The sequence below is a fragment of the Pangasianodon hypophthalmus genome, chromosome 5, assembly GCF_027358585.1.
Source record: "Pangasianodon hypophthalmus isolate fPanHyp1 chromosome 5, fPanHyp1.pri, whole genome shotgun sequence".
NCBI classification, from domain to species: Eukaryota; Metazoa; Chordata; class Actinopteri; order Siluriformes; family Pangasiidae; genus Pangasianodon; species Pangasianodon hypophthalmus.
The window spans coordinates 25,573,900-25,599,591 of NC_069714.1; the positions used below are offsets into that span (position 1 = coordinate 25,573,900).

At 36.2% G+C, this 25,692-nt stretch overlaps 2 protein-coding genes across 3 annotated transcripts; both read right to left on the reverse strand.

The window, feature by feature from the left end:
* Window positions 1–203: 203 nt before the first annotated feature.
* On the reverse strand, window positions 204–15,209 carry LOC113547094 (CASP8 and FADD-like apoptosis regulator). 2 transcript variants are annotated; one of them, XM_026947320.3, is made up of 11 exons: window positions 15,105–15,209; window positions 14,924–14,960; window positions 9,864–10,160; window positions 9,428–9,533; window positions 7,987–8,122; window positions 5,405–5,469; window positions 5,155–5,218; window positions 4,476–4,522; window positions 4,201–4,279; window positions 3,606–4,116; window positions 204–1,341 (listed from the first exon to the last, which is right to left on the reverse strand). In XM_026947320.3, the coding sequence occupies exons 3-11, from the start codon at window positions 10,154–10,156 to the stop codon at window positions 1,212–1,214; spliced, it is 1,431 nt and encodes a 476-aa protein (XP_026803121.3). In that variant the 5' UTR covers window positions 10,157–10,160; window positions 14,924–14,960; window positions 15,105–15,209; the 3' UTR covers window positions 204–1,211. The 2 variants fall into 2 exon arrangements, with proteins under 2 accessions (XP_026803121.3, XP_026803112.3); XM_026947311.3 differs by having other exon boundaries at window positions 14,924–15,038; window positions 15,105–15,198.
* A 3,479-nt stretch (window positions 15,210–18,688) lies between these two features.
* On the reverse strand, window positions 18,689–24,049 carry ndufb3 (NADH:ubiquinone oxidoreductase subunit B3). The gene is made up of 3 exons (XM_026947378.3): window positions 23,939–24,049; window positions 20,120–20,256; window positions 18,689–19,012 (listed from the first exon to the last, which is right to left on the reverse strand). Exons 2-3 carry the CDS (start codon window positions 20,245–20,247, stop codon window positions 18,868–18,870), a joined length of 273 nt encoding a protein of 90 aa, XP_026803179.1. The 5' UTR covers window positions 20,248–20,256; window positions 23,939–24,049; the 3' UTR covers window positions 18,689–18,867.
* Window positions 24,050–25,692: the final 1,643 nt, after the last annotated feature.

Here is a 25,692-nt window from a genome sequence, read left to right on the forward strand (position 1 = left end):
TTAAAGCATTTATATGTTTTTATTAGCCGTGTGCTGATATACCGCGATGATGACATACCATGACGGGGAAATTGAAAATATTTCATTAAATTATGTGTTTTTATGATCAGATCAGGATGCTTTTTCACCTTGTAGGGCTAGACAAAAGAACATCTCAAGTTTGCATTAAATTACCTTCTGTTTATTTTATTTCTGGGGGGGGGGGGGGGGGGGGGGGATCATATCATAATCTATACACATATCAATAAGCTTGTGAATTATTATGTGTTGTTATTGTTAACACAATAAAATACACACACTTCTGAAAAAGCATTGAGCAGTGTGTATGAACTTCATGTTAAGATGAGACTAAACTTGTGGCTTTGCCCAGAAGATCATTTTATAACAAAATTTCTTTGTAACAAAGCCACTAAATGCATTAAATATAATTTATTTTGTATTGTATTTTATATTGTATTGATTATAGAGTAAATGTTGTACTGAATGTGTGTCTGTGAGTACCACCCTGTATTGGTGTGTACAGAAGGAGCAAAAAAAATACAGGGTGACAGTATACAGTGACTATTAAATTAGTTATTATTATTTATTATTCATTTAGTTTTCTGTTAATGATATGTAATGCCAGTAGGAGTCATTTTATATTTCCAGAAATTAAATCAATAAAAATAACTATATAGTAAAAAATCTTTGGAAATAATAATTTCCAATCTGGACTAATATGGAAGTCTGATATATGGGCTATTATTTGGAATGGATTGAAATGTAAAGATTGGTTTTTAAATTAACTGTTAAAAATAAAAAGAAACACTTAATATAAGTATTTTATATAAAAACGTGTAAAAATAATAAATAAATAAATTAAAATGTTAAAAAAAAAAGAAACATGAGTAAGAAAGGTTGAATTGCTAACTAATGTTCTGTTGAAATGTTCAGTAATAACTTCAATATCTTCACAGGTTTAAAATGAAACGTAATGCCAACACTGCCATCGTGTGGACATAAAACCCTACATGATCACATGATCACTGTCCTCCTGTAACTCTGAAAACAAACCACAGATTTGTCATTTTTGGTGATGTAAGTCGACTAGTCAACTAGATTACTCTGCACCCTAATTGATACAATTAACCCAGTCTGCATTGAACACAAAATAATCTGTGTTTGGATCAGAAAAAAATATATTCCAGCGGCTTGTTAGGTGAATATGAGACTCATGAGAGATAGACGTTTCTCCGGAGCGTGTGTTTGAGGTTGAGGTGATAACCTGCTTCTGGATGGCTGTGGTTATGAGCATACACTGCTCGATTCACCGCCATGTGAAGGTCCACCAGATGAACCCTCCTGCAACAGAACAGATTGAACACCATCAGGAGTGTCTAATAATAATACACACTTATTATTATTATTATTATTATTATTATTATTATTGCTTATACCACAGTGTTATTGAATTCTTGAATCTGATTGGTTAAAAGGTGCTGATTAATTTCCTATAACAGCAGCTCAGAGAGTAGTGTCTGCTGCAAGACATATCCCAGGTTTATATTACAGCGTTCGTTTAAATACGGACCTCACATGGTGTATGCTCACATAATCTAGGACCAATAATAAAAAAAAATGTGCTGTTATTTAACAAAGAAAAACATACAGTACTGTCTTAGCAAAAGTCTTAGGCACGTGCAAAGAAATGCTGTAGAGCAAAGATGCCTTATAATGAAAATAATGAAATTAAATGTTTCTACATTTTAAAAAAATTACTATAAAGAGCAGTAAACAGTAACAAACTAAACTCAATATTTGAAAGTCAATATTTAGTGTGACAGCCTGTTGCTTTAAAAAAAAAATAGTCTCAGGTACAATTAGTGCAGTTTTATAAGGAAATGAGCTGGAAGTGTTACTGAGCATCTTGCAGAAGCAGCCACAGTTCTTCTGGAGACTTTGACTGTCATACTTGCTTCTTATTTCTGCAGCGAAACCCAGCAGCCTTCATTATGTGTTTTTGTCTGAAAAGTGTCTCTTATGTAATCTGCTGCTTTCTTTACTGACATACAAACATTGTAGAAGTCATAAAATAAAAATCTATAACAAAGTTTGCACTAAAAAAATAGAGTGCCTAAGACTTTTGCACAGTACTGTATAAAGGTTGATATGGTGAAAGTTTCTGTAAGGAGATGTTATCATTTGTAGAAAGATAAAAGTGTCAGCACTTTATAACAGCCGGTAAGTTTTCCGCCTCTGTCCTTTATGCTTTCTGGTTTGTCAGTAACATCAGCTGTGGTTTTTTGTGGTTTTTTTTTTTTTTTTTTTTTTTGCTTGTTTTTTTGGTCTTATTAACTCTAAGAAAGCGAAACGAGAGTCTGGTTAAGGGGCACAACAGTTTACAGCTGCTACAACATAAATGATAACAGGAAATAACAAAATGTTCCATAACATTAAAAGGTTAAAAAGCATCATAAAAATGTAGAATTGTTAATACTTAGCCAATTGTTGTGGTATAAGAGGAATAAAACACTTTTGTTTTGTACTGTTGTTAGAAAATAATCCACTTCAGGGTGAGTAATTCTGTTGCTGTATCACACTACATTATTTTCCTATAACAGCATGTCCCAAAGTCTTTTATTCCTTATGTACTGAGAGCCAAATATTAACGTTCCTACCAAGAACTTTATTTAATTACTTATGAAAAAACCCACTTCATTTCACTTTATTATTTTTTCTGAGATCCATACTGTTTAGTGAGAAATCTCATATATGTTTTGTTCAAATTCTTGATCCACAGTGTTTTTTAATTAAACAAACACATATAACATAAAACGGTAAACTTCTTACACCTAATACCTGATACTGATTCTCATTACTCTCCTTTGTGTTATAAGTTCCATACTGCTTTCACCAATAATACACACTATGGACTTACACAGCTGTACGTGACATATCCGCTCTGATTCAGTGTCTGTTTCTCTTGCCAATATCCTTATATGGTCAAAGTGTTTCCTGTGCTCAGGAAGTTTCACTTCTTACATGTTTTGCTATCCAGATTGTATGTCTAACCCTGGTATTCCCCTAAATGTTTTGAAATATTGCTTTCCTCTGAATGTGAAAAGATTTATTTGGCTGGCTTCATGTGTTTCTAAGGAATTGGCCAAGACCAAATTAGGAAGAAAAATAGGGACAAATCCAAAAAAAAAAAAAAAGAGAGAGAGAGAGAGAGAGAGAGAGAGAGAAATGGGTATCCATGCAAAGATACCAAATAATGAACTTGAGAAAGACAGTAAAAACAGGGCTACAATCATGCTCGATATCAGCAAATAATAATAATAATAATAATAATAATAATAATAATAAAACATTATTGTGATTAGATCATTAAACTCATGGTATTACTTGTGATTTTCTCAGCTTAAGGTGCTTAAGGTGGTGACACTTTTCACTATTTACATTTCTAAATGAACAGTGTAGCACTACCACTAATATTCACTCTGTCTAAGACACTATAACATTAAAGCCTTGTTAATATTCAGAGTCATTAGAAGACGAAATCTTTTAAGTATTTAAAATTTAAAATGCAATTTTAAGGAGTAGTTGGCACAACTTTACACACTTACCTCTTCTGTCCATCGACTAAGGCCTCTTTCAGGGACTGTAAATAAACCGAGTGATGATCGATGTTCTCAAGCTGCTTCTCATTGGTCCAGCATTGACTCCAGAAGATGTCTGCATCCTCCGGGACTTCCTCCCCTTTGCAGCGATGATGGAAAGGGCTGTCCGTCTCCAGCTCTCCATCCTCGTAATTGCAGAACCCTGTGAACTTTTCATAGCCAGAGATTTCATAGCCTTGGATAAAGAAGAGTTTGGGTTTTCCTGTCAGTCCTGGGCAGGAGTAAGGCGTGAACAATTGACGGATGGTGTTCAGGTCGAGTCCCGGGCCGTGCGAGTCAATGCCAAACAGCCGGAATGAGTTGAAACGGCTGATGATGCAGCAGATGAAGGCGTCCATGCTGTAATGCTCAGTCTGTCTGGAGATGGACTGCAGGCAGGAAATGACATCGCTAACACTCAGCAGCATGTGAAGGCTCACGTGGAAGTGAAGACTTGAAAATAACCGCTCAAGACGGACTGTAGGGAGAGAATTTATTGAGCTTCAGAACCTGCTTATAGTCCAGAATATACAGTAAAACAACAGAAATCATAATTCCTCACCTCCTTCAGTACCCACACAGTCTATGATCACACAGATTCCCCGAGGCTCGCTCCGCATCCGGTACATATCCTCCTGCCGCTGCCGAATAAACAGAGAAGAGTGGAGTGAGTGCAGTGCATTGTGGGTACAAATGTGTCTTCAAGCTGCTGTAACTACACATAGCCTTGGGCTAATGAAGCTAACAAGTTGGGGAAGTGCTTGGCTACCAATTTAGCAAACTGCATATCTGAATCATCACACAAATATCAAGTATTCAAAATGTAAAGTTTGTTACCTCACAAGGTTTACTTTGTGTGAGACACTTGGGTACTGTAGTGTTAACTGGAAAACAAAATGATCAAATATTCAAACTTCAACCTCCAAAATACAAAACACTCAATGAAGCAGTGACTAAAATGTGCTACATGGAGAAAACTCACTGCAGAACAATGCATTACATCATTTATTAGTTGATGTGCTAATATGTTTTTCCTTTTTATTCTATTTTAGAAGCAACCGTGAATGTGCGAAATGTGTTATCAAAATAAAATCAATTATTAATGTAGGATAAATATAAATTAATAGAATTCATAACAACGTACTGTATACTGTATAAATACGTATAAAGTATTGTATATTATATTACATTATATACTGTATATGCTTTATTAAAAATATATACAACTTAATATTATTTTTGTTGTATATTATCTATAAAAATATAAATATTATTGTCGTGAATATTTTATAAATAATACTGCATAGACAGTTACCTTTATATAAAGCGTAAATGGAGATATTTTTATTTATTTAACCAACTAATATTTAACTACTATTACTGTAATTATTGTGCATTTATTAAATTATTTAAGACGATCCAACCATTGAAAATAACACGAGAAATAACAGATTAAATTATGACTTCATTACATTTATTTGATGTAGAAAACGTTAGCGTTCTTGACTGAACTCACCGCAGGGTGTGGTGTGTTTGCTCACACTGCAGGGTGTGGATGGAAATGCAGTTGAAGTGTGAGCCTGAAGGACAGAGGAAGGAAAGGGTTGAGATTAACCACAACTGCATGTGTTGATCTGTAGTTCAGTGAGTTTATAAAAAAATCATAATAAGGCTTATATCATATAAAATCATACATTGTAAAATCATATAAATGGCAGCCACTTTTAGACTTGGGGTAATATAAGCTTGGGGATTGTTTTACTCACCGATGCGGCTATACACGGCCACCGCTCGTCTCTTGACCTCACTGCAGCATGTCTTTGTGTTTCAGCTGTAATAATAACAATAATAATAATAGTATTAATGTTTTAGTTTTACAAACATATAACCTTAATGTACACTCACTTCCCACTTTATTAGGCTTTATGTGCCAATCATGCGGCACATCAGGTTCCACTCCTGTCAGCCAAGAACAGGAATCTGAGGCTATCATGGGCACAGTCTTTTTCACCCCATTCTGTGTAAACTCTAGATACTACTGTGCGTGAAAATCCCAGGAGATCAGCAGTCTCTGAAATACTCAAACCAGCCCACCTGTTACCAACAACCATGCCACGATCAAAGACACAGAGATCACACTTTTTCGTCATTCTGATGTTTGATGTGAATATTACTTGAAGCTCTTGACCTGTATCTGCATGATTTTTTTACATTGCGCTGCTGTCACATGATTGAGCTTGAATCAGACTGTCACTGAGGAACTGTAGCTAATCAGACCTCAGTACTTCCCTTCTGAATTATTTGCATGGAAATAGGTTGTAGTAAAAAGTCATGAATAAACTCTGTAATGTTAGAGGAAGTGAGCAGTAATTCATGGAGAAAAAACCCTTCTTCACTTGCATCACATGGTTTAAAGAGAACCAAGAGTAGTGAATGATCTTACTACAGTATTTTCACTGATGTACTATTCCAAGCAGGGTTGCCAGATCATTTTAAACCCCTCCCTGATTTAGTCTGAACAAATCTAAACTGTAACTTCACCAACCTGTATATCCACCTCTACCTGGCAGTCGAATGTGAATAAAATTGCCCAACTTGGAAGCAATATCTAAATCTTAAACTAAGTAAAAGTGTAAACTACAAAAGAAATCTAATGAAATGAAATGTGAAATGTTGGACATATTGGGAATATTTCGACATATGTGCGAGAATTTTACGGTACGAGCTCCTGACCTAAACATTGCATGTGACCATCCTTCAGTTGTACACTGCATGTGGGAATGTTTATTATTATAATACAAAAGTTTCCACCTTCTTGCCGGCCTTTATCATGTCCTGTTTTTCTTTAACACATCCTATTTTTAATGCTTATTTATTAAACAAGAGGGGGGAAATGATAGGAGGATACCAAAATAAATCAGGCTACCAAATATGGTTATGCAAGGGTATTCATATTCCTGGTCAACTGTTTGAGATATCAGTGTTCAAATCCTGAAATCATTATTTGGATATTCATTATGCCTTCATTCATCCACAGTAAGTCAGAAAATCTGTTTCTGGCAGTTAGATGTGAAGAGTAATATTTAATCTGTTCATTACTTCTCTATATTTAGGCTAACTGCTGTGGATAAATGGTACCAGATTATGCCACATTAAAGATGTTTTCAAACATCCATTCATTAACTCTTACTCATTTTGCAAATGTCTACAAAAACATCCTGGCTTCCAGTAAAAACTGAAATATTTTGCCTTTCCAAGGAAGCTAAGGAATTGAGTGTGATCTCATGCATTCCTGTAAAAATGAGATACCAGAAGAACACAATGTTTATCCTGAGAACTAATCTTACTAAAACTGCAAAGCAGTCATTCAAACTCCACATGACAGAGTCGGATAATGCTATTCAGCCAGTGTGGCAGCAACGCAATGCATTAAATCATGAAGGTCAAGCAATTCGGTTAATGTTCACATCAAATATCAGAATGGAGGGAAAACTGTGATCGCGGTGACTTTGACCGTAGCATGGTTGTCGCTGCCAGTTTGAGTATTTCTCACACACAACAATCTGTAGAGTTTACACAGAAGGCAGTTCTGAGTGAGTGGCAGTTCTGCGGGCGGAAACGCCTTCGTGATGAGAGACGTCAGAGGATAATGGCCAAACTGGTTTGGGCTGATAGGTAGCTCAAATAAGCACTCTTTACAACCGTGGTCAGCAGAAAAGCATCTCAGAATGCACAACACGTCAAACTTTGAGGCATGTGGGCTACAACAGCAGAAGAACACATCAGGTTGCGTGCCTGTCAGCCAAGAACAAGAAACAGGGCATTGGCTCGCCGAAACTGGACAGTTGAAGATTAGAAAAACATCTCCAGGTCTTTGTTAGGTGAACTGTAGGTGAAGATTTAATAGGTGTTCCCATTAAAGTGGCCGATGAGTGTATACTTGCTATACTATTTTACTAATACTACACTCCACTAATCAATCACATTATTAGATACTATATCTGACTTTATTTATATTATCAACTACACTATACAACTGCTACAGGTAATACACAGTTAAAGCAGCAACTGAATGTAAAGTGAAAATGAATGAATAGGTCTATAAACATGTAAAGAATGTGTACTGATTCATAAGAAAAAATGCCATTTATATATGTCATGCACTTGAAACCGGAATGCACGTGAAACCCGAATGAGGAACTCAAACCAGAAAAAAGGGAAGTGAGCATGCTAAGTACAGGTGTGATTTGTTTTTCCCATGTGACGCAGTAAACCACAGACTACTTGGGTAATGATCGACCCTGATGGTAACAATGATGCCATGATGCAGCGCTGTGGTATTTCCCACCTCTGCTCTGGTACTGGCTGAGTCTCTTGGCCAGGTCGACACGGTGAATGGCTCTCAGGTATTTCTCCATCATGTCCATCTTGGTGCTGGAGATCTGATCCACCTTCTCCAGTTCCACGACCACATCCAGGAAGCACTACAGAGAAGGTCATGTGATCATAGTGGTCATTATTATTGTCACCAGAGCGGCGTCTTAAATGGTAATAGTATACTGTGCACTATGTACTATATACTATATACTATAATACACTACGTCCTTGAGCATGAAGCATCTAATATTTGTAGTGTGAAAACATCTCAGACCAAATACTAGGCGGAAATGACAAATTATCGAGTGGCACCTCATGACGGTAAACAATTTCCACATGAAGCCAATGTTTTTTAAAGCTAAACATATCCATGTAGATATTTTGCATCTCATGTGCATCCTCATTCGCCTTTCAGCTAAATTTTACCACACCCCCTTGCTGGCCCCGCCCCTTCCATTACATAGAGCAGGCTACAACATTTTAATGTCCCATGGTGCACTTTTTGGCAGCTCAAGTACATCATCTAGGTATTAATAGTACACTGCATATCAGTGTAAAGAATCCACTTGTATTAAATATATACAAAGAGCATTATCTGAAACAAAGTTTATGTGTACTGCATGGTCTAGATCAGAGGTCATCAACTGGAAGACCACAGATCGATCCAAGTGCTTGAAAAATACTGCAGCAGAACTGATCAACTTATGAAATAACCCAGTCATATTTTTCTAAACATGAACCTGAGCTTCCGTAGCAGATCCTCTGATTGTAAATTTTTACAGACAGACATTACAGACGTTTCTGTAGATTATTAAGCTGAAGGAATCTCATCGAGAAAAGAAAGAGTTTCACAGACTCTTTCTTTCACAGACTCAAATGGTCTGGTCTGCTTAGTGAAGTGACAACATGGCTTTGTTTATAGCTCACTAGTTATAAGTGATATGTGAAACGCCACTACCATGAGAACACTTGATTGACATCTCTATGTCTCCCAACAAGTTACACCCCTCAGGTTAAAAAAACCCCCCAAAAACCCACTTTATTAGGACTCACTCAGCTATCCATTTAAATATTCATTAATATTTAAGTTTTTATGCCCAGGATTGTGTTTTTTCCCCTCAGAATTTTTTTGTAGTTCTGTTTTAGACAGTTCGTGAGAATGCTAAAAAAAAAAAACATGCCATTAAAAAATAGGTCAGATCAACATTAAACAAGATCATAACTGTCACTACCCTGGGGAATTTTGGTGATATTTCCAAAACAAGGCCATGACATATAGACAAATAAGTAGTACTCAGTAGCACTCAGAGTAGCAGTACTCACTCTGAGACATTTTATACACTCAACACAGGTGCAGATAAACATCCATTAGGCTCAGACACAGATAAGAGTTCAATTTCTTTTCATTTTACCTCAAACTTTTCCACTTTCTCTTTGGGCAGGATGCCTCTGAGCAGGAAAACTAGTGACTCCAAATCATCCGAGCCGAAGTCCTCGCTCAATTCAGCCATTAGTACCCTTAAAGACAGAAAAACACCTGTCTGATGGACCTGATTGAACACTGTAGGAGCATTTAGATATAAATAAGAGTCAAGGGCGCACATCATTGTTTCCTTCAGCTCAGTTTAACTATTTGCTGTTAAATAAATTATTTGAGCTGTGAGGATACAGTGAGATTCATATAGCAAAGATATATATTGAAACACAAGGACACTCTGAGATTCATCTATTAAATACCCAAGAATATATTCTCTATGAGCTAGTATATTTCTCATGAATTTGTAGTAAGTTATAGATTTGTACTTTATATGCTTTGAAATTTGATGATACTGATGACAGTTAAACTACCTGTAATCTGAGACAGCATGGCCGTTTTTCAAAAGCCGCTCAGCCTCGTTTTTTCTGATGCCCAACACCTCAGAGAGTAAATCATACCGCCTTATCCTCAGCATCAGCTCGATCAGAAAGGCCTGAGCTGTGTGCATTTGGGCCACGCAAGACTGCAGCATTTCCTTTACGTTGGTCGTGCATCGCCCGGTGTGAAGCTCTCCACACAGGTACGACAAACGCTTACACTCCTCCGGACTGAGCTCCTCCACTATTCGGTTGATGGTGTATAAGAGCTGCGTTGACAGAGACATCCTTCTAGAATAGACAGCAAAGGAACACTATTTACTTTTTATCTTACACTGAGAAAAATGAGTACAATCCTGCAATATACACCACATTCACTTTAATCCGAGCTAAATCCAAGGTGTGAAGCTTTTAGGATTCCTAATCTCCATTCTCCAACTTCAATGTGAAAAGCAAGTCTTTCAGTAAAATGTCAATCACAAATGAAAAAAATGTAAGTAAAATGTTGAATCCAAATTGGAAAACTGAATCAGCTGATCCTAAACTATACACTGGAAGTAGTCAGCATTAAACTAGCTTTGTACACGTTAGGTTGCGTAGTCAGTACTTCATAATCAGTAGTGTGTAAATCAGGGTTCAACTACAATTTGTGAAAGTCTAGTTACATAAATTTCCTCGCTTACAAAAGTCTGGATTAGCCACTGACATGGCTGAATGGCAAAAGCGGTTACCTTGTAATGCTTAAGCAGTCATGATAGGTCGTGCTTATTAAAAAAAAAAAAAGATATATCAGTTTGAAGAGCTTATGTTCTGTTTTGCAGTTCTTCTTTTTGGTTTTAGTTCTGCTTCAGTATACAGTAGACAAACTGACAAAAACCAAATGTAATGTTCTTTAATGGAAAGTGAACACAAAGGGTTTATCTTTTTTTAATTTATTTTTGTTTTTTGCTGCTGCTGGTGTTCAAACTAAAAAACACTAGCCAATCAGTTCCTAACTTACTACAAATCTGAATGTAGCGAACGAAAGATAACGTTTCTTGTTCGTTGTATATAGTGTATGTTGCACATACTAACAAAACATAAGGATGTGTCATCACTCACGCAAGGATGCAAGTCCAGGTACTCAATACTTCTAATAAATGTAGCGAACAAAACGAAGACGTAATCCAATAATGTGGTAGATGGACAGACACAGGTCAGTTGTTGTACGAACAACATATACAGGGACAGGCAAGATCAAGAATACCCTCTATGTTCTGTAGGTCTCTCGTGGATAGCCATACTCTGTCTCCTGACTCAAAACTGGGCATCTCTCTATGCCTCTTATCTGCAAACTTTTGTTCATTTGAGCCGTCTGCTCCCGGCGTTGGTGGGTTTGTTCCCACATGTGTTCACTCCGCCGGAACCAGCTGTCAACAGCGAGGGAGTCCGTGGGGTTAGCGTTCCATGGGAAGAGAGGCAGCTGGTACCCCAGGATGCATTGACAAGGAGTGAGGTTAGTAGCAGTTCTGGAGGTATTTGGCCTTAGGAAACGTCCGATCTCTTGATTAGCTCTCTCTACCTGACCATTGGCTTGAGGGTGGTAGCCTGATTTCAAGCTCACCGAGACACCCAACTTCTCCATAACTTCTCCATAACTTCTCTTCTTCCTTCTTCCATAGCCGGGATGTGAACTGGACACCCCGGTCACTCACTATAGCCTGAGGTATGCCATAGTACTGGAATACTTGCTCAAACACCATTTTGGCTGTTTCAAAGACTGATGGCAGGGGGATAAGCCGTAGAGCTTTGGAGAACTGATCCACCACTACCATGATGACTGTGTTGTTTTGGTAAGAGGGGAGATCGGTGACGAAATCAATGGCAATGTATGTGTAAACTCAATGTCCTTTTAAACCGTGAGTGTGCTTTGGATGTGATTGAGTCCAGACATTATTTTATTGGAAAAAACTGGACTTAACTGGAAAAAGCTGATCTTGATCTCTATAACTAAGCATCATATTGCACAAAATATAGTATATTTGTCTTACAATTGATATAAACACTGTCTAATATCAACTAAGAGAAATTAGACATATAATCATCTATAGTCTTACAGTAACTGCTTCTCCAAACAAATGCACTCACTTTTAATAAAGCTCTCATTTGCAAAGATTTCAGTAATTGATAGAATCCAATAGTGAATAAATTGTAAGAAAGTGTGAAATAAAAATTCCCTATGTTCAAAATTGTTTGTCTGGCAGTGTATACAAGACAAGATGTGTGTTATACACCAAAAAAAGATGGACATTTAGGGCCAACCAGGACCCATAAAAGTATATGACTGAAGAGGTCACTCAAAACTTAACTTAAATTAACTTAAATAGTTCTTTACTAAATTGAACAGAGTGGCAATTTACCTGCAGCTCTGTATTGAGCAGCTCACTAGAACTTGAACTTTTCATAACAGTCAAATGATCTAGTGTGACTTTAGGAGTGCCTTAAAGTCTCTATGTCTAAAATGTCTCTATGTAAAGTCTCTTACGGTTTCTATGTAAAGGACACGCAAACTCAAATTCCCAGGAACCACCGTCATTGCTCTTACTCTGACATCTGTGGAAACTGAGCAGTTTCCTAATAAACACTACTATTCCTGCATTCATTTCAAGGGAATTCTAGCATAACTAAACAAAAAAAAAGTCCAGGGCCAGGAAGAGATACGAAAAGCTTTGAGTATCGGCTGAAACCTGATACCCGATTCCCATCACAGATACTGACAATCTCTGACTCTCTGATAGCGTTTGTTGGTGAATCATGTGAAACATGAGAGGCATGAGAAGTTGTCTCTTCAAGTGCTGTCTCAGTGCAAGGTATGAAGTATGACAAAAACCTCATATCATGACACCTAACAAACTATGCCTGTATAATAGAAGCATTGCATTGTTAAAAAAATCTGTGAGAAATTCAGTTCAAAGTTACTTTTTCTTAATGTTTACAAAATGTAGTTACTTAACACTGAAAAGGAGGGAAACTAAAAATTCTGTAGAAAAAAAATATTTTACAACTGTGAAACTGAGTAAAAAATATTAACATCAAATCAGCTGAATTCAGCTGTTATTATAAAAAAATGATATTGCAATACCTGTGATATCCCAGAAAGATGCAATTTATCATGATTTATCATCATGATATGGATACCATTTTACTCAGCCCTAGTGTCAATAAACCAAAAACACACTCATGGAAAGGAAAATATGTCAAACCCAGTCACAAGCCACTATCAGGTTCAGCATTGATACTCAGTATTAGTATTAATTTTTTTTTACTTTTAAACACTCGAGTATATGTAATGTGGACCTGAGCTTTTGCTGTAAAGCATAAGTAATGTCCAATATTTGTCAATAGAGAATAAGAATTTCAATGTACAGTTTTCTTTTCACTTTAAATTTGACTTTGACTTCCATTTTTTTTAATAAACCGGATTTGTAGTTAAGCAATCCTTTTCAGATTACCAGCATCTGAGTCTACCTGTTTGTCAGCATCGTTGTAATGATCACTGAGTGTGCTGTGGGCGCTGTGTAGGTCACATTGTGACATCACAAGCCCTTTTCAATCCTGACCTCATATTGCTCAACCCTGACTAGGACATTGCGGTTACTGAGGATGAGTGAATGAATGGGTGTGCTAACATCATGGCAAACTGAAATACCTGAAAACTATGTGAGGGAGTTACACCTTCAGAGAAGGGAAAGAAGTAGCAGCAATGGCCTGGAGAAAAATCCATATTTCATTCATACCCATTCACAGAAATGTTCGTAATAACTTGCTGAATGAATCCGACACTTTGACAGTCTATTTCTCATTCTTGGTAAAACACTTGTCACGTGCAAGGCTTTTGTGTTTTTAGTTAGAGGAATATCATTTAAGGCAACATTACAGTTCTAGTCATTCCACACATAAGCATGTATTTGAGATGCTTAGAGTAAGCACACTCATTCATTCACAGTAACAGTAACTGCTTTGTCCTGGTCAGGGGTGTGAATGGATCCAGAGCCTATCCTGGGAACAATGGGAGGAAACCGGAGAGCCCGGAGGAAACCCAAATAAAACTTTTTTTTGTTACTGAATATCACAGTAATCTGGGTCCCTAGAGGACTAGTGGTTAAGCCTCAGCGCTCTCACTGCCGCGTCCCGGGTTCGAGTCACAGCCAAGGAACCAAACCCAGAACATGATAGTGCACTCCCAGTACTGATCCCAAACCTGGATAAAATTTTCATCTGGCGCAAAAACTGGGCCAAATCAAATATTTGGACCAGTGGATCATTGTGGCGACCCCTAATGCGAGCAGCCGCAAGAAGAAGAACAACAACAAATAAAGCAGTAATCAAAGATTAGGATTGAACAGGGACTTGTGATGTCTACTGCATATACACAGCATCCCTAGCACACTGCATCTCTGATCATTAAAACAATGCTGACAGTCAGGTAGACTCAGATGCTGCTAATCTGAAAAGGATTGTTTAACTACAAAGTTTTTATGAAAAAAACATGGAATTCAAAATCAAATTTTAAAGTCAAAGTTGAAGTCTGTTCTTTGGAAAATTCTTTACTGCCAAATACTGGACATATATTCATTAAAATATAATATCTACTCAACAAAGTATACAAATGTAAATGCAATATCAAGCAGATCCAGGAGAAAATAAAAAAACAATATACTTTCAGAATATACTTTCTTTTAGAATGCTTTACAGCAAAAGCTTGAAATGTCCATTTTCCATATACTGAGGTGTTTAGAAGGAAAATCAGTCCACTGCTGGACCTGAAACTGCCTTGTTTTTGTAGAATTTCATACTTAAAAAAGTTATTGTTTTCTTTTTTTTCTATCAAATAAAGTGCGACTTTCACTTTAAAGCTCCCACAGAGCTGCACACTGAACCTTTCTGCAGAGAGAGTAAACAAGCTACAGCAGGCACCTTTCGAGTAAACAGTGCTTATTACCATACAACTGTAAGATGATTATTATTAATATTTTACTCTTTAAAACCCTGAATGTCATAAACGCACGTCTTACCTTCAGATGGTTGGCGACAGAATGAAAGCTAGCTGAGCTGAAGATCCATTGCGCAGAATGGAAACAGAAAGTCATGGAAATTAGTCACTGCCTCTTGGGTTTCCCTTTCAGAGGTCTGTAAAAATAATCACTGATGAACAAAGCAGTGAATTTACAGAATTCTCTACAGATTTATAAACACCTGAATGGCAGGAAGAAAAATTCTTCTAATCCTCCTTTAGTTCTGTGCCAGGTCGCCAGGTCCGTCTGGGGAATTTCTCTTTCAAAAAAGGAAGAGGAAGTGTACTATTGGCAGTGACATCATACTTTTTGATCAGTGTTTAAAAAAAGTCAGAACTTTCCATCAGTGCCCTTTCCACTACTGGAGAGTCTTTGGTTCAGTCATTTTCATCTTCACTTCAATCATTTCATGACCTATATTCAATTCAATTCAATTTTATTTGTATAAATAAAATTTTGGTTTTTTAAAATACTATAAATTATAAATGATTTAATTTATTTGCTTTTAACAATGGACATGGTCACAAAGCAGCTTTACAGAAATATATAAATTCAGGATATACATTTTTAATTTATTAATGTAGCCCTAATGAGCAAGCCAGAGGCGACAGTGGCAAGAAAAAACTCCCTGAGACGATATGAGGAGGAAACTTTAAGAGGAGCCAGACTCAAAAGGGAACCATCCTCATCTGGGTGACTCCAGACAGGGTGATTATAAATAATTCCGTTCTGTAACTGTATCCTCTAGAGACAAAATGTGCAATTGTGTAAGCAGGAACTAATCTGGAAACTTTTATTTCCGACTTGTTTAAATATAGCTATGCTATGATGTTACTCTGTAAATAATACTGTACCTTTTTTTTCTTGAACTTTAACAACAGCTCACAGGAATTGGCCCAGATTTGCTTTCGTGTTTTTCAGATGGACCGGGGAACCTTGGACATACTGGAGTAATCTAAGAAAGACAGCTTCCTTCATCAGGTCTGGAAAATGTGCTGTGTTACAGATAAAGAATAACTCTGTGAATAAATAGAAGAATTCACTGAGACATCTAAGGTTTAGGGCATTTGAATATATGTAGATCATTTCTGATCAAATGGGACTTTCTGTTAAAACACTCAGCTGTTTTAGAAAATACTAGTCAGCATGTAGGGAAGATAAATTCTCCCCAGAGTTTTAGCCAATAACGGACATGTTTAATACTTCATTCACAGTTTACCAATTAATTAATACCTTTATACAGGATGTAAAGACAAGACAGGGTAAGCTGTAATAGGAAAATAATCAACAGCAGGGTGGTGTGATGGAGCCCGAAGCGAACGGATTATTTCCCTATAACAGCATCCAAAAGTGTTTTATTGCTCTTACACCACAGTAATTTGTCAACAATTATATTTTAAGCTTTATTAAAGAGTGATACATTGCACTTTTAACCATTTATAGTTACATTTCATGTCGTGGAACATCAGCGGAACAATTTAGTTCCTGTTATCGCTTATGTTATAGCACCGAGTGTATAAACATCCTCTCTTTTTCTCTCTCTTGAAGTTAATAAGACACAAAAAGAAACAGCTTATCATGTTACCAAGAAATCCAGAAACTCCTCTGTCCTAAAGATTCCCATGGGATGAAAATCTACTACTATTACAAAGCTCTAACACTGGAGACTCCTTCCATAAATGCTAAATAAATCTCTCCACACGGAAAACGTCGGCATATCAACGATTAGCAACGCATCTTTGTGAAAATGCAACACAGATCAGTTTATTATTATGATTAGGCTTGGATTATGTGGCTCGTCTACCCCACAATTCTGGGCTGTTACTATAGAAACGATAACACGTTAGAACGAGTGCATTATTATAAACCTGTAATCTGAACTATGGCTCTAACTGCAGTCAGAGCTGCTGTTACAGAAAATTAATCAATACCTTCTGACCAATCAGAATCCAGAATTCTGAAGCACTGTGGTATAATAAATAATCAAATATATGAAAAATACCCCAAAAATACCCCAACTCCAACCTGTGGAACAAATCAAATCCAAATAAAGGACATATTTACAAATTAAAAAAAAAAAAAAAAAAGGAATGTGTGTGTGCAGTCAGTTCCCGGTTTCTCAGTTGACAAACTGGTTAACTGAATTACTGAACAGGAAAAGGAACATTATTCCAAGCATTTCCTCCATGTTGGATCACGTTACACACAATAATGACGCTTCAGTTGTCTTTAAATTCGATGGAAAAAAGAAACCTTAACTTCTCCTTTTAAATGTGCGGTGGAAAAGCATCCATTGTGATAAAATTATAAACTGTAACATCATTCCTATACAGCACGCTAATCAAACGAGGCCACTTGCTACAACTGTAGGGTGTTTTCCTTGTTTTGTTGACTATGTTTACTCCTTTTACCAAAATCAATACGATCATGATGACTAGCATACTGAAACTCCTTGATGTGGAAACCTGTCATTCTGAGAATATAGTCATGTGAAAAAGAAAGTACACCCTCCTTCAATTCTATGTTTTTATTTATCAGGACCTAATGCGTGGCCCTCACTAACTTCTATAACGAAATAAATAACCGCAGGTGACAACAACAACAACAACAACACAAAAAAACAGAACAACAGAACAGAGTTCCACCATCATTCAGAAACCAGGTGGGAAAAATTAAGTACACCCTTCCTACTTCCACGGTCATTAAGAGAGCAATTAGCAGCCAGATGTTCCTCCTGAAGTGATGTTGTAAAGAAGAGCGGGCCAAAATGTCTCCAGAACAACGTGAGAGACTGAAACTCATACAAAAAACATTTACTTCAAGTTACTGTTATTGCTAAAGGTGCTTCCACATGTTTTATAGGGTGGACTTCTTTTTTTTCCCAACTTGTTCCTGAATGTTGGCTTATTGATATTTATATAAAAACACAGAATTGAAGGAGGGTGTACTTTCTTTTTCCCATGACTCTATGTATTATGACCTTGTTGTGTGAAGAAGTGCTAAGAAGACATCCTGCTATCTTGTTTGGTCTACACTCCTGGGCAAAAATAATAATAATAATAATAAGAATAATAATAAGAATAATAATTAAAAAAAATAGATCAAGCTGATAAAAAAGGTAAAATATTAAGATTTTAATGGTCTTAAACAACAAATCATAAGTCAGGAAATTAGCAAGAATTAAACAAATAGATAAAGGACGTTAGTATGTTCTGATAACCAAATAAGGACTAATCTTTTAAGAAGAAGAAAAAAAAAAAATCACAGAAGATATTTTTGGAAAATTTTGCACACCCAGACATGTGCTAGTTTTAATTTTACATAAAACATTTTCTGTTTCTAGCTTTTCCCCAAACAGTTCAAAAAGTAAATGAGCAAATGGCAGCACAGGATCTCTCCTGTGAAAGTGTTTAAATTTGTTTCATTCTTGCTCGTTTTCTGACCAATGATTTGTTGTTAAGACCATTAAATGCTTCATATTTGCCATTTTGTGTTTGGCCCATATTTTTTTGCTCAGGAGTGTATCTTATTATCCAAATTCTATTATCTCAGCTATGCTTGGGAAACAGTTTTCCTGACACAAGGGGGTGCTAACACGTGGATGTTTGTATTTAAGCTGTGTATTTTTAGAGACACGTCTTTATTACACATCGCTGTTTATTTCACTTTTGTGCACACTTTATACATCTCCTATTCTTCTACACCCTGGCTGTTTGCTGGTCTCCTGGTTCCTGATTCTGACTTCTGAAAGATTTACAACACAACAATGGCAGAACTTGTTTATTTCTCATTCGGCAGAAACATCACTACAGCATGTCGGGTTATACGATCACGCAAACACAGAGGAATATTACAGGTGGCTGATCAACCTGCAGTGAACGTAAGAGTCTGATGGTTAAGTGTCTCTTCTGGGCTTCAGGTGTCTTGTGCAGGTGAGTCTGCGCTCAGTGCTCTGACTTCTTCGGGGGGAAGAACGCGTACTCGACGGCCAGGGCCACTGTGAAAGCGATGAATCCTGTCCTAAATCCACGCAGCAGCACTTCGCGGAAGGTGACCGGGGGGCCGAAGGTGTACCTCCACGCTTCATTCCTGAACACACACACACAGCATTCAGTATTGCTCATTTCTCAAATGTTTTATCTGCTCTAAAAGAAAAGTGAAAGTGCAGGGGTGATCCTGTTGCTACAGAACGAGGGTTTCGTGAATGACTTGGCAGTGATTCACTGATACGGTACCAAAATAAAAAATATACTCATTTCAGTATAATGCTACTTCAACAACAACAAAAAAAATTCCTACATGAAAACAAAACGTACGTGTTCACAAATGTGTTTGTTTAGTTGTCAATGTCTGTTTTTCACAATGTATATATTAATGAAATTATTTTAGTTTAACATACAAGGGTGAGTCAAATGGAACACATGCGTTAAATGAAATATAGATTATGTGAGGGGAAAAATGATTCATTTTTCTATGACACCTTTTTGCAGTAAATGATATAAGACACAAAAACATAAGGCTTTCTTCTGATTCACCCAGTGAATACTGATTACCACTTTTGACTATGAACATTTGTTTCACTATCACATGGGTGTCCTCTGGATTACCCCTAAGTTACCCCTAAGTTCACAGCCGAAGGGTCTGTTTTTAGGGTTCAAATGTCTTACTCATGCAAATTACCCATACACGCACTGCTAAGGGGTTTCGCTTACTCATACTAATACTAAAGGGGGTGGGGACACGGGGGGGGGAATCACTCAGATATGAGACAGTGCAGTTCATATTCCGGAAATTACTCTAAAAAAAAATATCAATACTGACAGATATGCTAAACAGTAGGGGTTTTTGGATCGATTATCAGACAATTTGGATTGATGCATCGATTTAAAAGGCAACGACTGAAATGAAGCGAAGAAACAATCATAAATCGATTTAAAAAAAAGACAGACTGCTAATGTGGGAACAATAATGTATATTTAACTGTTGTGTAAATATGCTAGGTGATTTCCCCATAACTCTGACACTTAAAATAGTCCTTATCTACGTCATAAGCATTCAAGAATTAACGGTAGGCCTACAGAGGCTACTAAATCGAATCGAATCATAATCGTACAGCAGCAGATTCAGTGTTATCGTCGGATATCGAATTGTATAGAAGCCTGAGGTTTATACTCCTACTCAAACAGAGCATCTCACCTTGCCCAAGGGTCCTTCAGTCCTCTCCGAGCGAGCCGCTGTTGAGTCAACTCCAGAGGAGTCCCTTCCCATTTCCACGTCTTGTGGTCCGGCATGGACAGCTTGCTGTGGCCGTGATCTCCGCCCATGGCTGTCCACTGCGGAAAAACACATCGTCAGTACAACGTTCTCTTTCTTTCTGATAGAATGACAATATTAAAGTTCAGGGTTTTGGCTGAGATCTGAAACGACACCAATACAAACGTCCTCTTAGCAACCAAGCAAACACTCTGTCAACTTCTGTTCCTGAGTAGATCAAAGGCAATTACTCGGAAAGCACCTTAAAGATACACCACATCTACTTCCAGTACACAGTTGATTTCGTTTTATTTGTGTTGGTAACAGACTAACAAAACAGAACTAGATAGAAATTTAGAGATATTAAGATTTCATATATTTATAAATAATTATAGATTATACATTATAAATTACTGTTACAAAATTAGATCTTAGCATCCAATCACTTACTTGTTATCATAAGGAACTGTGAGTTTATGAAAGAGAAGGCACTTGATTAATAACCAGGATAATTAGAAAAGTGTATCATGATATTAATATTTGGGAATATTTTTTATTAAATTGTCTTAGTGAGATGTTTCCTGTGTTCACGTGCAGGACCTGCATCATTCCTGCATCTGCACTAAGTGCTGGTCAGGGTCACGGTGGGCAACACAGAGTCACTAATCCATCAGCCAGCATGTTTTTAGGAAATAGGAGGAAACCAGAGACTCCAGAGGAAACCCAGATGGACACGGAGGGGTGTGACCTGAGCTCAGGATCGAGCTGGGAACCTTGGAGCTGTGAGACAGCGAGCTACCTACTGCACTGAGGGCTGTTAGTCTGCGTATAACCTGCTCATGGTATAAAAACCTGAATGAGAGGGAAACAATATTTCAAATCCAGTCTGACTCCATATCGGCTTTGATTTAAATCCTCGGGATCAGACTGGTTCATCCCTAAAACTCGCAATGTGTACTGGAGATGCACCGATTTTTGAATTTCTTCAGCTGATATAATAACCGATAATTTAACCTTTTGGCACTTTAAAGCAAGTTCACACTATAAATCATTCAGGTATACGCAAAGTGCAGTGAGTGTAAGACGAATTAAAAACTTTCAATGTGGATCAGTAATTAATTAAACACAGTCATGACAGAAAAACCAGACATGACTGTTATTCTAAACATACAGTGGGGTCAAAAGGTCTGAAATCACACCAAAAATCTGATTTTTTTTTTATTTAAAATTGGAAATAAACAGAAGGTTTTAGAATTTTGAAATATTTAAAACAAAGAAAGTAAGTGTTCAATATCTTGAATATTTAATATTCAAGATTCTGCACTATTTCTAGGTCCCTATTTAAATGGACAATTGTGCAAATGTGTGATATTGAGCATATTAACTGCTTTGTACAAAAGCTCAGATTTTCCTCATGTCTAATCTCTTCTATTGAAGCGTGTGATCAGACGACACTCGGATGGATTTGATCTAAAGTAGATCATAAGGTTTTGCACAAACTTGTGGAGTCCATGCCAGCTCGAGTGCACACTGTCATTGAAGCAAATAGGGGACGTACCAAATACTAAGAAACTCTGAAATTCATGTAAGTATTTAAAAAATTCTACTTTTCACTCAAGTTGTTGTCAATAATATAATTTGTAATGAAAATTGTTGTATTAAATTACAAAATAGAAGCATTTTCACTAGTGCTCTCAGACTTTTGCACTCCACTATACGTTGCAGGAAGGAAAATAGTCTCATTCCATTTTAATTTCTATTTTCTATCCTTCTTCCTGAAATGTTGTGTCTTTTTTCTTTTCATTTGAACTAATTCAGGCAGCAACAGCAACAAATAAGTGTCTCAGAGTAAAAAAAGAAAAAAAAGCACCAAGGTACAGGTTATATTTATCAGCTGGATTTCCAATATCAGTAAATTATTAATAATAATCAGATTTTAAAATTATCGACGGATAATATCCCTTTCATGCATAAATTATTTATAAGCACATCTTGCTTCTTTAAATGTTTTTTTTATAATTTAAAATTTAATGACATGAATTTTGACTTCTAAATATGACATATTAAAAATTGTCCATGCGTAGAAAGACCATGATTAAAAAAAAAAAAGAAAAAAAAAAAAAAGAGCAGCTGAAACCAGGTTAATTACTGTATTATTATAATAATGTTTAAATAAAGCCATGCTCTCAAGTAATTTGGAGATGATTTTCCACTTATAGAAGATTTACAGTTTATATTTCAGGTTCATGTTTTTTTAAGGAGCTTTGAGTTGAACCTGAAAGAGTGAAGATTTAATAACACTGAGGCTGAATCCCAAATGTAATCAGTTACTAAATCATTCAGCTTCGTGTCACAGGCATCTGATTAAACATCTGGGGTAAAACAAACCCCTGCAGAGCTCCGAAGCTCTTAGCTGTTAGCACTGCTTAGTTTAAACTCAATAGCATTAGTGTACAGTGCACTAACTAGGGCCAGTGTACTTCTACTAGCCCTAATCCTAACCCTAGTGTACCACCCTAATGCTAACCCTAACCCTAGCATACTATCCTAATCCTAACTCTAATCCTAACCTAAGTGTACTATCCCTTATCCTAACCCTAATGTACTACTCTAATCCTAGTGTACTATCCCTAATCCTAGTGTACTATCGCTAATCCTAACCCTAATATACTACTCTAATCCTAGTGTACTATCCCTAATCCTAACCCTAATATACTACTCTAATCCTAGTGTACTATCCCTAATCCTAACCCTAATATATTACTCTAATCCTAGTGTACTATCCCTAATCCTAACCCTAATGTACTATCCCTAATCCTAGTGTACTATCCCTAATCCTAACCCTAATGTACTATCCCTAATCCTAGTGTACTATCCCTAATCCTAACCCTAATGTACTATCCCTAATCCTAGTGTACTATCGCTAATCCTAACCCTAATGTACTATCCCTAATCCTAGTGTACTATCGCTAATCCTAACCCTAATATATTACTCTAATCCTAGTGTACTATCGCTAATCCTAACCCTAATGTACTATCCCTAATCCTAGTGTACTATCGCTAATCCTAACCCTAATATACTACCCTAATCCTAGTGTACTATCGCTAATCCTAACCCTAATATATTACTCTAATCCTAGTGTACTATCCCTAATACTAACCCTAATCCTAGTGTACTACCCTAATCCTAGTGTACTATCGCTAATCCTAACCCTAATATACTACCCTAACCCTAGTGTACTATCCTAATCGTAACTCTAGTGTACTATCCTAATCCTAACTCTAATCCTAACTTAAGTGTACTACAATAATCCTAACCCTAGAACTAATCCTAATCCTAGTGTACTATCCCTAATCCTAATCCTAATCCTAGTGTACTGTCCTAACCCTGATCCTAACCCCGACTCTAGTTTGATCAGCTGCTGGTGTTTATCTTCTTCTACACATTCACCGTGGATGACCAAAAGAACTAGTTATCCTCCTAAACAAAGACAAACTACCTAGAAAGACTGCTAATGACTAACTAAATTAACTAAACTAACCCAGAATCCCACAACTAGCTCCTGAAATAATCCACCTGCTCTAAAGCCAGTTACAGTTAGCTTAGCAACGTAGCTAACAGACACAACAATATCACAGGTCGCTTTTTCCTAAGTGACTAAACCTCGCACATTAACACACTAACAATAATATTTACCTGTAAACATGCACATGAATATTTATTTGCATTAGAAACTCCGACACGGCCAAAAATATACAAACCTCTCTATGACCTCCACCACGGAATAACCAAGCAGAGGAGCGAATGCAGCAACCTTAAGAGAAACTTGACCTCACTTCCGGTACAGAACCGAATAACAGAGTAGCTGCTTCCGGTTGTTTCAAAACATATTACACAGTCTCGTCCTGTCCACGCAAACAACAATTCACATAATTTTTTACAGGATGTAAGTATATCCGCGTTTATGTTTTGGTCTGTTTTAAACCTGTCGTTTCGGGATTTTTAAAAATTTTTTAATTTAATTTAATTTTATTGTGAAATAGTGAACCATCCGCGACAGGAAGTGAATCAGTAGGAACTTGACTCTTGGCTGTTGCTATAGAAACGACAGAACATGCCAAAAGCCCATTTTTTCCCCTAAATAAAATAAAATACTACGTTGTTATTATAAAAAGTATTAAATAGCAAATAATAAATAGTAATACTACAAAGAGTTAAATAGTAACGAAATGTTGTTATACTTTATAAGAGTCATTTTTTAAAATTAATTTTTATTTTGAAATAGTGCACTATCCCCGACAGGAAGTGAATCAGTTTTTATTTTTTTTACATTTTTCTTTTTTTATTCAATGCTTTGAACAACAACACAGAAAGGCATTCATAACTAGGAGATTTACATATCACGACTGAGAATATACACAATTTTCCTTCACACTCTGTACACCATATCAATGTAAAATAAAATAAAATACAAAATATTGGGGAGAAAGAAAAAAAAAATACAAACACAAAGAAAATGTAGGGGAATAAAAGGCTCTCACATTATGAGGCCAAAATCCTCTAATAAAGGATACCTTTATTAAAATAAAGGATACCTTCTTAATGTCTCCAAATATATTACAAATTCCTCTTTAAAAACCACTAATTGTGGGGGAGTTTTGAAAAATTTACATTTATGAATGTAAACTTTCAGTAAAAGCAACAAATTATTTATTACATAAGACGTCTTTTTATCCTTAAAAGCCTTCTAATTTATATTTAGGGAGTCGGGGGGATATTTGTAACATTCAGTAAATAATTCAAAATAAAATACTACTTTGTTAAATAGTATTATAAATAGCATTAAATAGCAAATAATAAACAGTATTACTATAAAGAATTAAATAGTAATGAAATACTATTAGGTTTTAAACGTGTCTTTTTTTTAAACTTTTATTTTTGAAATAGTGTACTATCCACGACGGGAACCGGAACTTTATTTTTGGTTGTTGCTGTAGCAACGACAAAGCGTCTCAAAAGCCACAAAAATAAATAAATAAATAAATAAATAAATGAAAAATTCAGTAAATCAAAATAAAATACACCATATTCATGATATTCACATTCAACAAAGCCTTCTAATTTATATACATATTTACATTTGAATTTTATTTATTAAAAAGAAAATCCTTTCCTTACAGTGTACAGTGTTTAGTGTGACTCTGGAAAGCCAGTAATGAAATTTATCTTAATTAATTTTAAGTGGCCTTCATGTAGGATTTAACTAAAGACTTCATAAGTTACAGTTCTGCATGTTTCTAATAAATAACTTCAAACAGTAATAAAAACCTCTACAGTATTTTTTCCTCTCCCAGCCCATTATGACTCCACTTCACCTTCAAATATATTCATTAACAATACTTCATTATTTATTTATTTATTTATTTTCATTCCTTTGTTTATCCAGTTAACATTTTGTGCTTGAACAGTCTCATTGATTATAGGTTATTTTAAAAATGTACATTTTATTCCCACA